General features: G+C 42.0%; 2 protein-coding genes across 4 annotated transcripts in view; one reads left to right on the top strand and one right to left on the bottom strand.

Annotated features, from left to right (window-relative positions):
• The window catches only part of LOC125742321 (protein NLRC5-like), a 165,273-nt gene that overhangs the window by 74,862 nt on the left and 76,867 nt on the right, over nt 1-13,544 (top strand). The gene's annotated exons all lie outside the window — the stretch shown is intronic.
• Nucleotides 3,695-13,544, bottom strand: part of nfx1 (nuclear transcription factor, X-box binding 1) — a 104,888-nt gene continuing 95,038 nt past the window's right edge. For 2 of the 3 annotated variants that reach the window (XM_049014272.1, XM_049014259.1), the window contains exon 20: nt 3,695-3,899. In XM_049014272.1, coding sequence (XP_048870229.1) covers nt 3,710-3,899 — 190 coding nt within the window. In that variant the 3' untranslated portion in view covers nt 3,695-3,709. Of the gene's footprint in view, nt 3,900-4,089; nt 4,132-13,544 lie in introns of all 3 variants that reach the window. The other variant, XM_049014264.1, reaches the window with a different exon arrangement.

The following is a 13,544-nucleotide window of genomic DNA, read 5'->3' as shown; positions in this document are numbered from 1 at the left end:
CCTAGAGCTAGCTTCTGCAGCCGAGGATCAGACCGCCAAGGTCCCCGCCTTCGGCCACTGCCTACGGTTAGACAAAGTTAGACATGTAGCCTACGGTACAGAAAAGTCAAAGTATTTGCATGTACCATCACTTATGCACCCACAAGTACATTACCCCAGTTTTACCAACCTTACAGACAGGAAGAACGCCGGTTCAACAGATTTTAAATCCGACCATTTTTTAAAAATTCTTATTACTCAGCTATCTATATGTTGAAAGCCATTCCGCTGCATTTTGCCGTTTTTTGTTTTTTGTTTTCACTAGCAGACTTATTACCAAATAAAAGGATTTGGCGTTTCTCTACTTCGGACACGATATAGTCTGCACTTCACATTCTGAGGAATTCCTTTTCAGCTCCTTCTCGTTCATCGCTCCAATATCTTTAAAATTACATAGTAAACGTTGTATGTAGGCTTTCATATATACGTAGATAATTTACATTGCAAATATAGGGTAAGTAGTGGGTGGAGATGGGGCAGTGTCTGAAGCACGCCCACATGCGAATGTTTCTACTATGTACGGGATTTCTAAGCTATGAGATGAGTGTTGTGGTTTATGCAAGGTTTTATAAATCTGGAATTTTACTTGCACGGACGTCGAGGTGTTGTACGAACACACGCACACATTTATAAACAATAAGTGTGTGTGTGTGTGTGTGTGTGTGTGTGTGTGTGTGTGTGTGTGTGTGTGTGTGTGTGTGTGTGGTCCTTCTACTGTAAATGAAATGGTACTTTACAAATCCTGTCCTAGCACTGTAGAAAGTGTCCTCTCTGACATATCTGGTCACCATTTGTGTGTGTAGATCCTAGTTCCATAATAAATTTATTTACGGGTACAGAGTTGAGGGTGTGAAGAGTTTTTCTCCTTCTCTTTACAGGTTGTCAGACTGTAGAGTCACAGATACAGGCTGTGCTTCTCTGTCTTCAGCTCTGAGGTCAAACCCCTCACACCTGAGGGAGCTGGATCTGAGCTACAATAACACAGGAGACTCAGCATTGGAGCTGCTCTCTGCTATTCTTAAGGATCCTAAATGTCAGTTGCTGATAAACACATGATAATCTTCCATCAATGTGCATGAAGAGACATATCATCCCCGGTCCTGGCCATCCCCTGGTATGACCCACAGGGGTCGCTGTTAGTCCTCCGGATCCCTCCTAATTCTCCCCAGGAGTATGGAAAGCAGTTTGAGAATTCATTCAATATCCTTGATATTGACATAAGTTTTCTCCACTAGTTCAGTCTTTATCAGCACTACTTGGACATTTCGTTACACTGGTTTGTCAATTTGTCATACTAGGTGACCAAAAACTCATTCTTTTTCACCAGCTAGTTAAAAAGTGAATGGTTACTAGTATATTTAGTCAAAATTTCACTAGTTGACATGTTGCCAGTTTAGCACATCACTAGTTGAACTGGTTGGGTATATGTTGACTAGTGAGCAGTTTTGTCAAACTAGTGAGATGAAAACGTCAAGTAGTGTGACGAAAACATCAACTAGTGTGCCTGAGTATTTAGTGACTTGTTTTAGACCTAGCTAGTTCACTTGTAAGAAAATATGGGTGTAAGTAGTTTACTAGTAAGGTCAAAAAGACCCCAACTATTGCAACTAGTGGACATTTGGGCTCTCATCATTTAATTAGTGACTGATTCTGAATTTCACTTGTCAACCAGTAAGATCAAAAAGACTTTAGTGTAAATAGCGGGCATTTTGGTCCTTGACAGTTAACTACTGACACTTCTTGATTTTCACTAGTTAACAAGTAACGTCAAAAAGAGCCCAAAGAGTGTACCTAGCTGACATTTGGCACAGACTATTTAACATGTAAACCGCAGCATAATCTTACTAGTGCAACATGTTCCACTAGTGGACTGCTTGCAAATGAAATGGCCGGGCCAAGGATTTTGATTAGTCCGTGTTCAAACTGTGCACTGGAAATCCTTAAAGTGCCTTCACTTAATTGTGATGAGCTAAACAGCATTCTCTTATGGCATAAGAGAATCATTTTAGCAGCTTGCCATGACTGAAACGTTATGTTTGATTAAATATTTATTTATTAATTTCCCATTCTAAAATTACCTAGCTTCATTATAAAGATGAAATGAAGATAAGTTTATAGTATGAAGGAGCACAATTTCTCTGTCTGCAGATGGGATCATTGCTGTAGTTTTCACTGTTTATTACATATATTTTGTACAGGCTACTGACACTAACATATGTCAACGTTTTCACAAGTCTATCCAAAATTAGTAAAGTTGCTTGAATAATAGACAAACACCAAGTACACAAAGCTGATCATATGCAAATACAATACAAATATAGGGTTATTGTAATAATGTTAACAAGAATAGCTTTCAACATATAGGTAGCCAAGTAATAATGTATTCTATGTCCAGATGAAGTAGAAAGCCAAAAACAGCGAGCTTGGTCAGATGCTCAATTTCCTGTATTTTGTTTTACAGTCAAACCTATCAGATTATATTTTCCATCCAACTGGAATTTGAATATCATTTATGCCCACAATGCATTGGATAATACTGTAAAATACCATAAAAGAAAATTACAGTACCAAATGCTGTAAATTTACAACAAACTGTTACAGTGTACTGTTACGACCTGTCCTGTCCATTCCCCGATATGTTCAGCTGGGGTCACTGCTGGTCCTCCAGATCCCTCCTAATTCTGCCCAGCTGTGTCTTGCTTGTTATCCCCAATATTATTGTTCTAACCATCCACACTTACATCATGTCAGCCCCTCGCTTTCCAGTCCTGTGTTCCATAACGTCAGTCCTCCTGTTGCCTGTGCCCTTCCCAGTTCTAGTCTCCCCAGGTTGACCCCTTGGGGGCTTGTTTCTTTCCCTGTTCCTGTTTTTGATTCAGTAAAGCCCTTTATGTTCTCCTGATGCCTACCCTTGAGTCCATAATTTTTTATGCCATTATCCATATAATAAAAGATAAGTAAATAACAGCATAATTTTAATGTATTGTTTTCACTTTCAAATTTAAATCGCCATTTTGTTTTAGAAGAATTATGCATGCTTTTGCACCGGGTTTGGATACAAGCCGTTTCTGAACAGCAGCCCTGTCATAAATTCCAGCTCTGCAACGTTTTTTTGTGCTTCTAAGAAGTTTATATGTCTACAGTATGTGTCCATCCATCCAGCTTGTGATCACTGTACCTCTTTCCTGATGGAGTTTCTCCAGGTTTGATATATATTACCATGATTTCTGAAGCTCTTCCCAACAGCACATTAAATTAGTTTAAGGTTTATGTGACCAACATACCTGGAATGCAGGCAATGACTCCCTGACCTCTGCAGACTATCAGCTGCCTCATGTTGCTTTAAAAATGGTGGAGTGTTAGACCTCCTTTATAGCTGACACATACCACTAACTGGCATGCAACCCGGGATGGGGCACCATCCCAGCACACACACACACACACACACACACAATTTGGTAACTGCAATTAACCACAGTGTATTTTTCGAATGTGGGGAGAAACAGGAGTACCTGGAGGAAACCCCTTGACGACATGAGGAGAACATGAAGATTCTACACACATGGAGAATCGGAGGGACCTGGTCCCAGTGGTGTGAGGCAACAGAGCTCTCCCCCATAATACATTTTCCAGGTTTTCAGAAAAGTCTTTCAATAAAATGACATTTGGCTCACAGTGGATAACTAAGCTGCTCAGGAATTTCAGCCCAAAAGCAAGTAAAAAGTTTTGTTTGAACACAGAAAAGAAAATTAGGAGGTGAAAACCTGGCATCATCCTTGAGACTGTCACTGTATTTGGAGCTGGACCGGATGTTGAAAGGATCTGCTGATTGGTCGATCTGCAGGACCTCAGCCAATCGCCTTGCAGGAGACAGGGGTGTATAACACAGAACTGTGGCAATTGCCATACATGAAGAAATACATGATTACAGTATGATTATGCTGTGTAATATAAGCACTGGGACACAAAGGATTTTGACAGCTAACTTCAAAGTGTAAAGAAATCAATACAGTCATCATCATAGCACATACTGAACGGCATCTGGCTCACCTGTTTCTCTCCAGAGCAGCACAGTCCTTGTCACACTGTAACCTGAGCCCATGCAGACACACAGAAAATGTCACAAGATACAGAAACATTTTTCAGGCCCACAGATCCAAACCACTGACTGATGTGGAAATGGCTTACAGGTCAATTAAACCAAAATGGGTCACTATACATTGGAAGAAACAGCCTCAGCCTAAAGTCCGAAATGTACCTATTAAAATGTCAAATTGGATCTGGTATCATCAATCTTTTGTTAGTAAGAGAAGCTGTTCTAATACATCTCAAAGGTAATTGGGCTTTATGATTCCATCTGGGTGGGTAAACAAGCAAGTGAAGCAGGTTTACAGGCTGTTCGGTTGTAACACCCTGTAGCTGTCATATACTTAACTGCTGCCTTCATAACCCAGCCAACCTGGGCCTCGCATGCAAATGAATTTATTATAAAGTAAATCGTGTTTGACTGGCTCACATGTGATACCTCCTCTGTTTTTGTATTTTTTTCCCTAGTGTTTCATTGTATGAGTTTTCTTATTCCTGTGTCTTGTGAATTGTACTGTATTTGGTTTTGGCTTCATGTTTTATGCCCCATGCTTGTGTTTTTTCCTATCTGTTGTTCCCCTACTGTAGATTCTGTTTCTTAGTTTCTTTGTTAGAGTTCCCTGAGTTTAATTATTAGTTTCAGCTGTTGCCGGTTTTTGTGCCTGAACTTCTGTGTTTACCTGATTGCTCGTTGTCCTGCCCCTTCCCGGATTGGTTAATTGTCTCTCACTCCTGTTGTGTCGTTACCCGGTTTAGTTTTGTATTTAAGTTTCTGATCCTGTTCTGTTCTTTCTGGTGTCATTGATGTTGGTTTTATGTCTTATGCTGTGTTCTTTGTTACCTGCCTGCGCCTTGTTGTAATTGGTCTTTTTGTTTTATAGATTTTTTTTAGTTCAGTTAATAAACCCGGTTTGTCCGGTGAACCGCAAGTGGGTCGTCCACATTTTATGTTCAACCTGCATGATGCCTCATCCTCACACCAGAACCACCCAGGTCCATGACACACATATGATCAGCTTTCAATGAATGTATCAGGTGTGCTTCTATTAAATGTAACTTGAAAATGAAGCAGACCTTTTGTGCTACTGTATTACATTCAGAATAGAACTGAATAAAAAAGGATCTTTATTGTCTTTGTTGATGCAATGGTGAAAAGTTGATTAGCAGCACTCCATAACACATATGAATCTATGCAATACTGTAAACAGCATATAAAATACACATACAAGCAAACACACCCAACATCTGTAATCTTTTTTTCGTATTTTCTGATGTGAAAATATTGATACCAGGATGAGGACACCGTCAGCGATGAGACACGCTCACCGAGTCTGCTTCACCTCCTTCTTGGTGATGAGCTGTCCGATGTCCACAGAGTCACCGAGCTGCATGTCGGACAGTCTGCTCGCCATGGCCATGGCTGCAGTCCTGCAGGGCGACACACATCCATCAAGCCTAAGCAGGTGTTCATCACCTACGCGGCACACCTGTACATTCACTGTGAACTTGAACTTCGCTAATCTGAACATCCATCTTCCAAACTCTTATGCAGGGCAGGGTTGCAGGGGGGCCTGGCCCCGATCCCCGGCAATGAAGGGCACAATGCAGGGGTACATTATGGATGGGATGCAGGTCCATCACAGGGCACATACACAGGCAGATAGGCAGCCAAACAGTGACTATGTGGGCATATCCATGTTTGGTAAATCCAGTTCTTTTGACCCGACCACAGCAACTGTAAATCTATGTTATGGTGTAATTGTACACAAAATCATGGTTCATGCTTACCTCGGTTGTGAAGTCATGGTTCGGTACGTTTTTGGTACAGTGAGGGTAAAAGAAACAACACAGAAATTGCCCCTTTATTTTCTTTATTAAACAGTGGTTTACTGAACAAAGTATGATTGTCTTTCTCAATACTACAACCTACTAATAAAAAAACTATCATTTACTTAAAAGTAAATCAAAATAAATATTCTCTCAACCAAATAAAAATCAAATAAATATCCATTAAAGTTCATGTTTAGAAAAGTACCTGTACTGTATTCACATTAGCAGCTTTCAGCTTCATGTTAGAACTGCAAGACAAATATTGTCTCAAAAATACAAAGCATAACAGGAGCGGTTCCTGTGGCTGGGACATGCACAAAGGTGCCGGTCCCCCTGAAATGGCCCCCGAAGTCCTGCGGTGGAAATGAGCCGATAGAGACAGAGCACAATGTGTCACACCGCCCACCAGAGGGGAAAACATTCCATCGGTCTCCATTGACTTGTACTGCGAGGAGGTGCCTCCTTGTCACTTTTGATTACTAACAAAAAATTGAAACACACCCAAAAGCTGCTGTGTGACAGGAAGCACTATTGACAAGGTAAAGAACCCAGAACTAAGTTATTGTAAACTGCCAAACCAAAAAAAAAATAATGAAGGTTTAAGGCAGGGTTCCCCAAATCCAGTCCCAGAGGGCCAGAATCCAGCACAGTCTGCAGATGTCCCTGCAAAAACACACCTTAAGCAGTTAACAGGTTTACCAGGTGTGTCTGAACAGGGAAATCTGCATTGGATCTGTCTTGAACTCTGGCCCCCGAAGACCATAATTGGGGAACCTTGCTTTAAGGGGACAAAAGTTCCAAGCGCACAGGCAGTGAAGATGGAGCACAACTTTCATACTCTGAAGACTATGAGAGTTTCGTCTTTGTCAAGTATAAGAGACTCACTGATAAAAGCACATATCTTACTGAGCTCCACAGCAGGTGTCTTGCCATCGTGTAGCACAATAGAGATACTGTATGTGTAAAAGACAGGAAATGTCCAAGAAATCAACTCGGCCTCAACTCAGAACTCGGCCCGGATCTTCTGACAGGAAAAGTGGCCAAAGCCGTCAAAGCCATCCCGGTTGGTTCCACACAGGACATCCTGAGAAAGGCCTCCACAGTAGCAGACTGCAGTGTCCAGAAGCGGAGAGCAGGAGAGAACAAGAAGGAGAAATATGAGGTATTCCCCACAGGAACACTGCCAACTGTTCAGGACTCGGAGCTGCAAGCTAAATAAGCTTGGTGTGTGATTAAACAACAGTCATCTTCATCGAATCCTACCCCGCTGTGTGTGTGGAGTTTGTGTGTGTAGTGTGGGCTCTCTCGGGGTACTCCACTTCCCCCTGAACATGCAAGTAGACTAACTGGAATCTCTAAACCACTCGTAACGTGTGATTGTGTGCATATATGTGCTCTGTGACGGACTGGCATCCCATGCAGGATATACCCAGGCCTTGTACCCTGAGCTGCCTGGGACAGGCTCCAGGCCCCCATAACCCAGACCAGGATCAGTGCTTCGAAGATGGATGGATGGATGGATCATCACCAATGTTCTAATACTATGTTTACTGAATTATCATGTTTAGTGTCTTTTTTCTAATTTTAACAACTTCCTTCTAACGATACATGCAAACACCCGTATAGGACACACACACCTACAGAAAGCAGAAGACCCCCACTGGCCCCCACCTCACCTTGCTGGGCGCGGCGCTGACACGGCTGGCAGCCCCCGCTGTGACACACCTGAGTACAGTTGTGCTGCCCGCAGTTCAGCTGGGCCCCACCCACCTGCTCACAGCAGATGGCTGAAGCCTGACCGCAGCGCACAGGCTGACTGGAAGGGGGCGACAGAGGAAAAGGAGGGGGGGTGCGTCACCACGGCACATGTCTGTTACATAATGAAGGTTCCCTTCTTCTGGATTTGGGCTTTCCAGATCGCTCCCAGAGAGGCTCCTCACCTGCTCCTCCCGCAGACGCAGGCTTTGGTGATGAAGGCGGGACACGACGGGCAGGGCCCCGGGTGACACAGGCTGGGGACGAGCAGGGATACAGAGTGTTATTATCAGCAGGGCGGCGCTGCATTTCCACGGAGGTGTTTGGCTTAAAGCCTTTATACATACAGCACCCCTCCAAACACTGGGCACAGAGCACCTCAAAACGAGACAATGTCCAGAGCTACCAGGCCAGAAATAAATCCTGACTTGACTTTATTGCAGTCTTACATACTTATGCAGGTCAGGACAGGAGTTGGGATTTGAATCAGCAACAATGGAGTTGTGAAGCTACAGTGCTACTCACTCGGCCACAATGGCGCCCTCTTAAGGAAAGGTCCAGCTTGTTTGGCCTCCTCTCAGTGTTCCACCCTCTATCCCCCTGGGGAAATTAATTCACATAAGTGAAGAGGGGAATATATTTCCAGATACAGGAATCATAGAAAGCAAATTAAGCAAAATAATTTAAAGCAAAGTGTTGACAAAGACAGCCTAGGTTAATCTCAGAGACTAAATTGCATTACTGGGTGAGTCTGTCAAACTTTTTAGTTCTTTTTTACCAACAGATGACACTTTCATTCACTTTTAATGTGAAGTGCATCCAGAGAAATGATGCTTTCACTCTTTATTCAGATCCTCATCTTCTATCCGCTGTCTTCCTTCCGCCATAATGCCAAGTAATCATTCTGGGAAATTTAAATTGATGATTTTTAATAATTGAGTAATTTTGAAAGCTCTACACATCCATAACTACAGTTGTCATAAGACAGTGTGACTCGTCTCTTGTCAAAATAATATTTAAATGACTATTGGCGTTTTTTATGTTGAAATCCATAACTACCAATTGTGCATAATTTATATTCATTATTGGCATTTTGGGCGACACTTTTATTTTTAGATTTAAATGTATAGATTTCACATGTTCCCAATTGCCATAGTTTTTAGTTTGTTTCTGTATGGTGTGAGAATCAGTTCACAAACCATTGAAACTTATTAGAGGTGGATATTCCATCCCAGTGACCATGTAATTGCCTGTATATTACATATTGTTACTATTACTTTAGTTTGCTAAACAGCTGTGGTTTTAAAAATACTGTCAGTGATAAAGGTTTAGTTAGTTTTGTTGGTCACTATAATCCCATCCCCAGCCCCCTGACATAACTGGCTGCTGGGTCTTGACCAGCAAAGAATTAGTGCTGCCTGTCATGCTCGTACGATCCTCGTGTGTGCCACGCCCCCCTGATTATCCACGTGTGCTTCCCTGATTGGACCCAGCTGTACCCTGTTGTCTTGCCTATTTCAGTCCATGTCTTGCCTTAGTTCTTGGTCCGTCATTGATGTTTGTCGAGTTCTGTGCTAGTGCTCTGTCCTGCTCCTTAATAAATCCCCAGTTTCCCCTGACTTGCCTGCTTCCTGCTCGCTTGCCTGCCCGTGCGCTCACCCGTTTAACCAGCGACCGTAACACCGTCCTGGACCAGGGTTACTGGCCAAGAGTGAAATATTAAGATCTAGTTTGAGATTAGATGGCAGCTCTGAACCAGCCCTAGAACTTCCTTTGTGGAAAAGCAGTGATAGTGGCCTTTGATTACCGAATACTGCAGAAGGTACCAGGGCATTATTTCTGATTCACTCTGTTTAGTTTAACTTTGTTTAGTTTAAAACCTGCTTATTTTCTGATCTGTTACCGTTTGCCCTGGTAAATTTTGTTACTGCATTGTGTTTTTAATATAAACTTAACACTTTTCAACTTTTGTTGAAAATTCAGTGCCTTGCATAGCTCCCATACGAATCCTCAAAGTAAAATAAGTTACTACAAAACACAGTTTTGGATGAGATATTAATGGGGAGATACTATTTAAGTGTGGCCAGAGTTTCAAATAATGTGCTACACACTGGTTTGCGAAATAATGCGTTATTCATTAACCAATAAAGAGCGTCTTAAGTGTAAGAACACCAAAGACTTCCCTGCAATTTCCACACATTGTATCAACATAACTTGTCAACAGGAGCGTGAAGGATGAAAACGAAAGCAAAGATTATTTTACCGCAGGTAGCCGTTTTATTCACTGAGTGTAACATTAAGAAAGAATTGACGGAACACGCAGTAAGTACTTACGAATGACTATTAAATCACCAAATTAAGTCATAATGTGTTAAAAAAAAAAAACAGTGGAAAAAACAATAAGAATGATCTAATCTGAAAGTAGTTCGACTGTTTATAACGATTGCCGAAAGGGATCCATTATATTATTATTGAAGTGTTTCTTTAGAATTTAGTAATATATCGACAGTTTCATTAATCTGAAAGCCTATTTAAATATATGGTAAGTATGTGATGTTATCAGACGGATGGCATTTTATCTCGCTATGTACAGTAAGTCGCTTTAACTAGTAGAACTACTTCTGTGCTCTTTACTCTGATGAATTACGAGCTCTGTATTGACTCCTATTGACGTGACTCATTGAAAAAACTGTTGCTAAGAAAGTTAATAAATCAGAATCGATGTCAGAAAACAAGCTCTCGATAGCCGGCGCCTCGCTAACGCTGCAGTAAAGTGGGCTATAAACATGTTGTTTAATAATTCTCCATGTGATATTTTGTGTTGGACCAAGTTTGTGGTTTTTATATGCGCAGGACATTGGTATTGGCTTTGGTGAAGAGGAGCACTGACTCTGAAATGAGTCTGCCTGGGAATGGTGGAGAAACGGAGAGGTGAGATGTTTGCGTGTGTGTGTGGGTGGGGGGCCTGGGTGGGTGGGCATGTATATATTACATTACCTGCTTATCAGCTGTGTCCATACCAAACTCTGCTTCAGAAGCCTTATTATTCACACCAGACTCATCCAGAGTCGGCACTGACTCCACAGATTCTCCTCCTATGGGCTCAGTCATAGCAGAGCCATCTGCAGCAGGCCCACCCATGACGGCCCCATGGCCAAAGCGAGACCACCCACACTACAGCCACCCTCAGCGGGCACCGGCCCCTCGGTTACCCCACTCACCATAAACAAAAGTCTGTTCTATTTTTCCTGGATAAGTACGGATGAGATGTTCCATTCTTCTACATCTGAAACACTTAATTGTGCTTTCTGATGTCACAAAAATCACAAAATTGAACCCAGCTAATTTAAATTCAAACACTAAATCAGGCTCATCTACCTCCTCTTTTAGAACCATATATACTGCACTTATCTCCTAAAAGAGACAAGGTGCTCAACCAGCAGTGATTTACACCCCAGGGAAATTTTGTTTAAATGGGGAAACCAGTTTGCCATAGTGCAGCAGTTCCACTGCACTGCACCCATCTTTTACTGTGCCTTGCAAAAGTATTCACCCCCTTTGGTGTTTGTACTGTTTTGTCACATTACAAACTGGAATTAAAATGGATTTCTTGGGAGTTAGCACCATTTGATTTACACAACATGGCTACCACTTTAATGGTGGTATTTTTTTTTTTATTGTGGCACAAACAATAATTAAGATGAAAAAACAGGTATTCATCCCCCAAATTCAATTCTTTGTAGAGCCACCTTTTGCTGCAATTCCAGCTGCAATTCTCTTAGGATATGCTTTTATTAACTTAGCACATTTAGCCTCTGGGATTTTTGCCGATTCCTCAAGGCAAAAACTGCTCCAACTCCTTCAAGTTAGATGGGTTGCGTTGGTGTACAGCAGTCTTCACGTTATGCCACGGATTCTCAATTGGATTGTGGTCTGGGCTTTGACTAGGCCATTCCAAGACATTTAAGTGTTTACCTTTAAGCCGCTCCAGTGTAGCTTCAGCAGTATGTTTAGGGTCATTGCCCTGCTGGAATGTGAACCTTCATCCCTGTATCAAATCTCTGGCCAACTCAAACAGGTTTTCCTCAAGAATTATCCTGCATTCAGTGCCATGCATCTAACCTTTGATCCTGAGCAGTTTTCCTGTCCCTGCAGATGAATAACATCCCCACTGTACGATGCTGCCAACACCATGCTTCACTGTGGGAATGGTGTTCATAGGGTGATGGGAAGTGTTGGGTTTGCACCACACATGGCATTTCCCAAGATGGCCAAAAACTTCAGTTTTAGTCTCATCTGACCAGAGTATCTTCTTCTATGTATTTGTGGAGTCTGCCACATTGTGTTGGGCAAACTCCAAACGGGTTTTCTTATTTTTCTTTAAGTAACGGCTGTCCTCTGGCCCCTCTTCCACACTGCCCCGCTCTGAGGAGCGTACGCCTTAAAGCAGTCCTATGGACAGACACTCCCATCTCCGCTGCGAATCTCTGCAGCTCCTTCAGTGTCATCTTTGCTGCCTTTGTTGCTTCTCTGATTAATGTCCTCCTCGCCCAGAGTTGTGCTGGGCAGCCTTCCCTTGTCATGTCTGTGATGCTGCCATATTCATTCCAGTTTGGTATAATGGATATAATGGTGCTTCGTGGGGTATAGAAAGTTTGGGATTTTTTTTATGATCTAAACCTAATCTATACTTCTCTACAACTTTGTCTCTGGCCTGTGTGGAGTGCTCCTTGGTCTTCGGGTTGTGTGCATAGTAGTGTTGCAGAGTCTGGGTCCTTTCAGAACAGGTGGATTTATACAGACATCATGTGACAGACCATGTGACACTGTGATTGCACACAGGTGGATATTAATCAGCTAATTATGACTTAGAAAGTTATTTGGTTGGACCAGCTTTTATATAGATGTTTCAAAGCAATGGGAGTGGATACTTATACACAATCAAGATTTCTGTTTTTTCATCTTAATTATTCACAAAAATTATTTTGCACCATTAAAGTGTATTCTGTGTAAATTAAATGGTGCTAACTCCCCAAAAATCCATTTTAATTCCAGCTTGTAATGTGACAAAACAGGACAAACACCATGGGGGATGAATACTTTTGCACTGAATAAAAGGAGGAGCATTTGACAGTATTACTTTATACTACTTTGGGGAAGCCTCAATGTAAACAAACCTTGAATTACAATACTTCTTTGAATTACCTCATTTGCCTTAATACTTTTTAAAACTAAAACTAATCCATTTTTTATCCTAAAAACCGACAGAATGGTTTCATGCCTCACCACATTCCCTACTGCCAGACTGCATTGCTCCACGCTGACACCAGCCTCCACCTTAACACCGTGCTGCTGTGTTAAGTTCTCAAAACTCACTGTTCTCTGGGTCGTCATCCTTGCCAGCAAAATGCTAAATATTAATACAACCAAACCAAATAAGTAGATGTTGCATAAACAAACACACATATGTGTGATACAACCCGAATAAAAGCAAGCAATTGTAAAGTCCAATTTAGTCGCAGATGACTTCCAGCGCTCACACTCACCACGTCCCACTTATGTGTGAGAGAGAGAGACAGAGAGAGATTGATGAAGAGAGAAATAGGGACAGGCTCCAGACCCCCGCGACCTCATATAGGCAGAATTGAAGATGAATGTAAATGAGGGAAAGAACTTTCTAGTGCTCAGCCACACAGCAACTGAACTTCTTCACAACGTTTCCATCCTGTATACCTGTATACTGAGCTGAACTACATGATTCACTCTCTGGAGGAGCAGCCTGTTTGTGTTGTTTGGTCAATGTGTATAAATTGTATTAACAAGTTTGTCCAATA

Source organism: Brienomyrus brachyistius, chromosome 1, assembly GCF_023856365.1.
Source record: "Brienomyrus brachyistius isolate T26 chromosome 1, BBRACH_0.4, whole genome shotgun sequence".
NCBI lineage: Eukaryota > Metazoa > Chordata > Actinopteri > Osteoglossiformes > Mormyridae > Brienomyrus > Brienomyrus brachyistius.
Note: the sequence above shows the minus strand (reverse complement) of the source record. Positions and strands in the feature narration are given on the sequence as shown.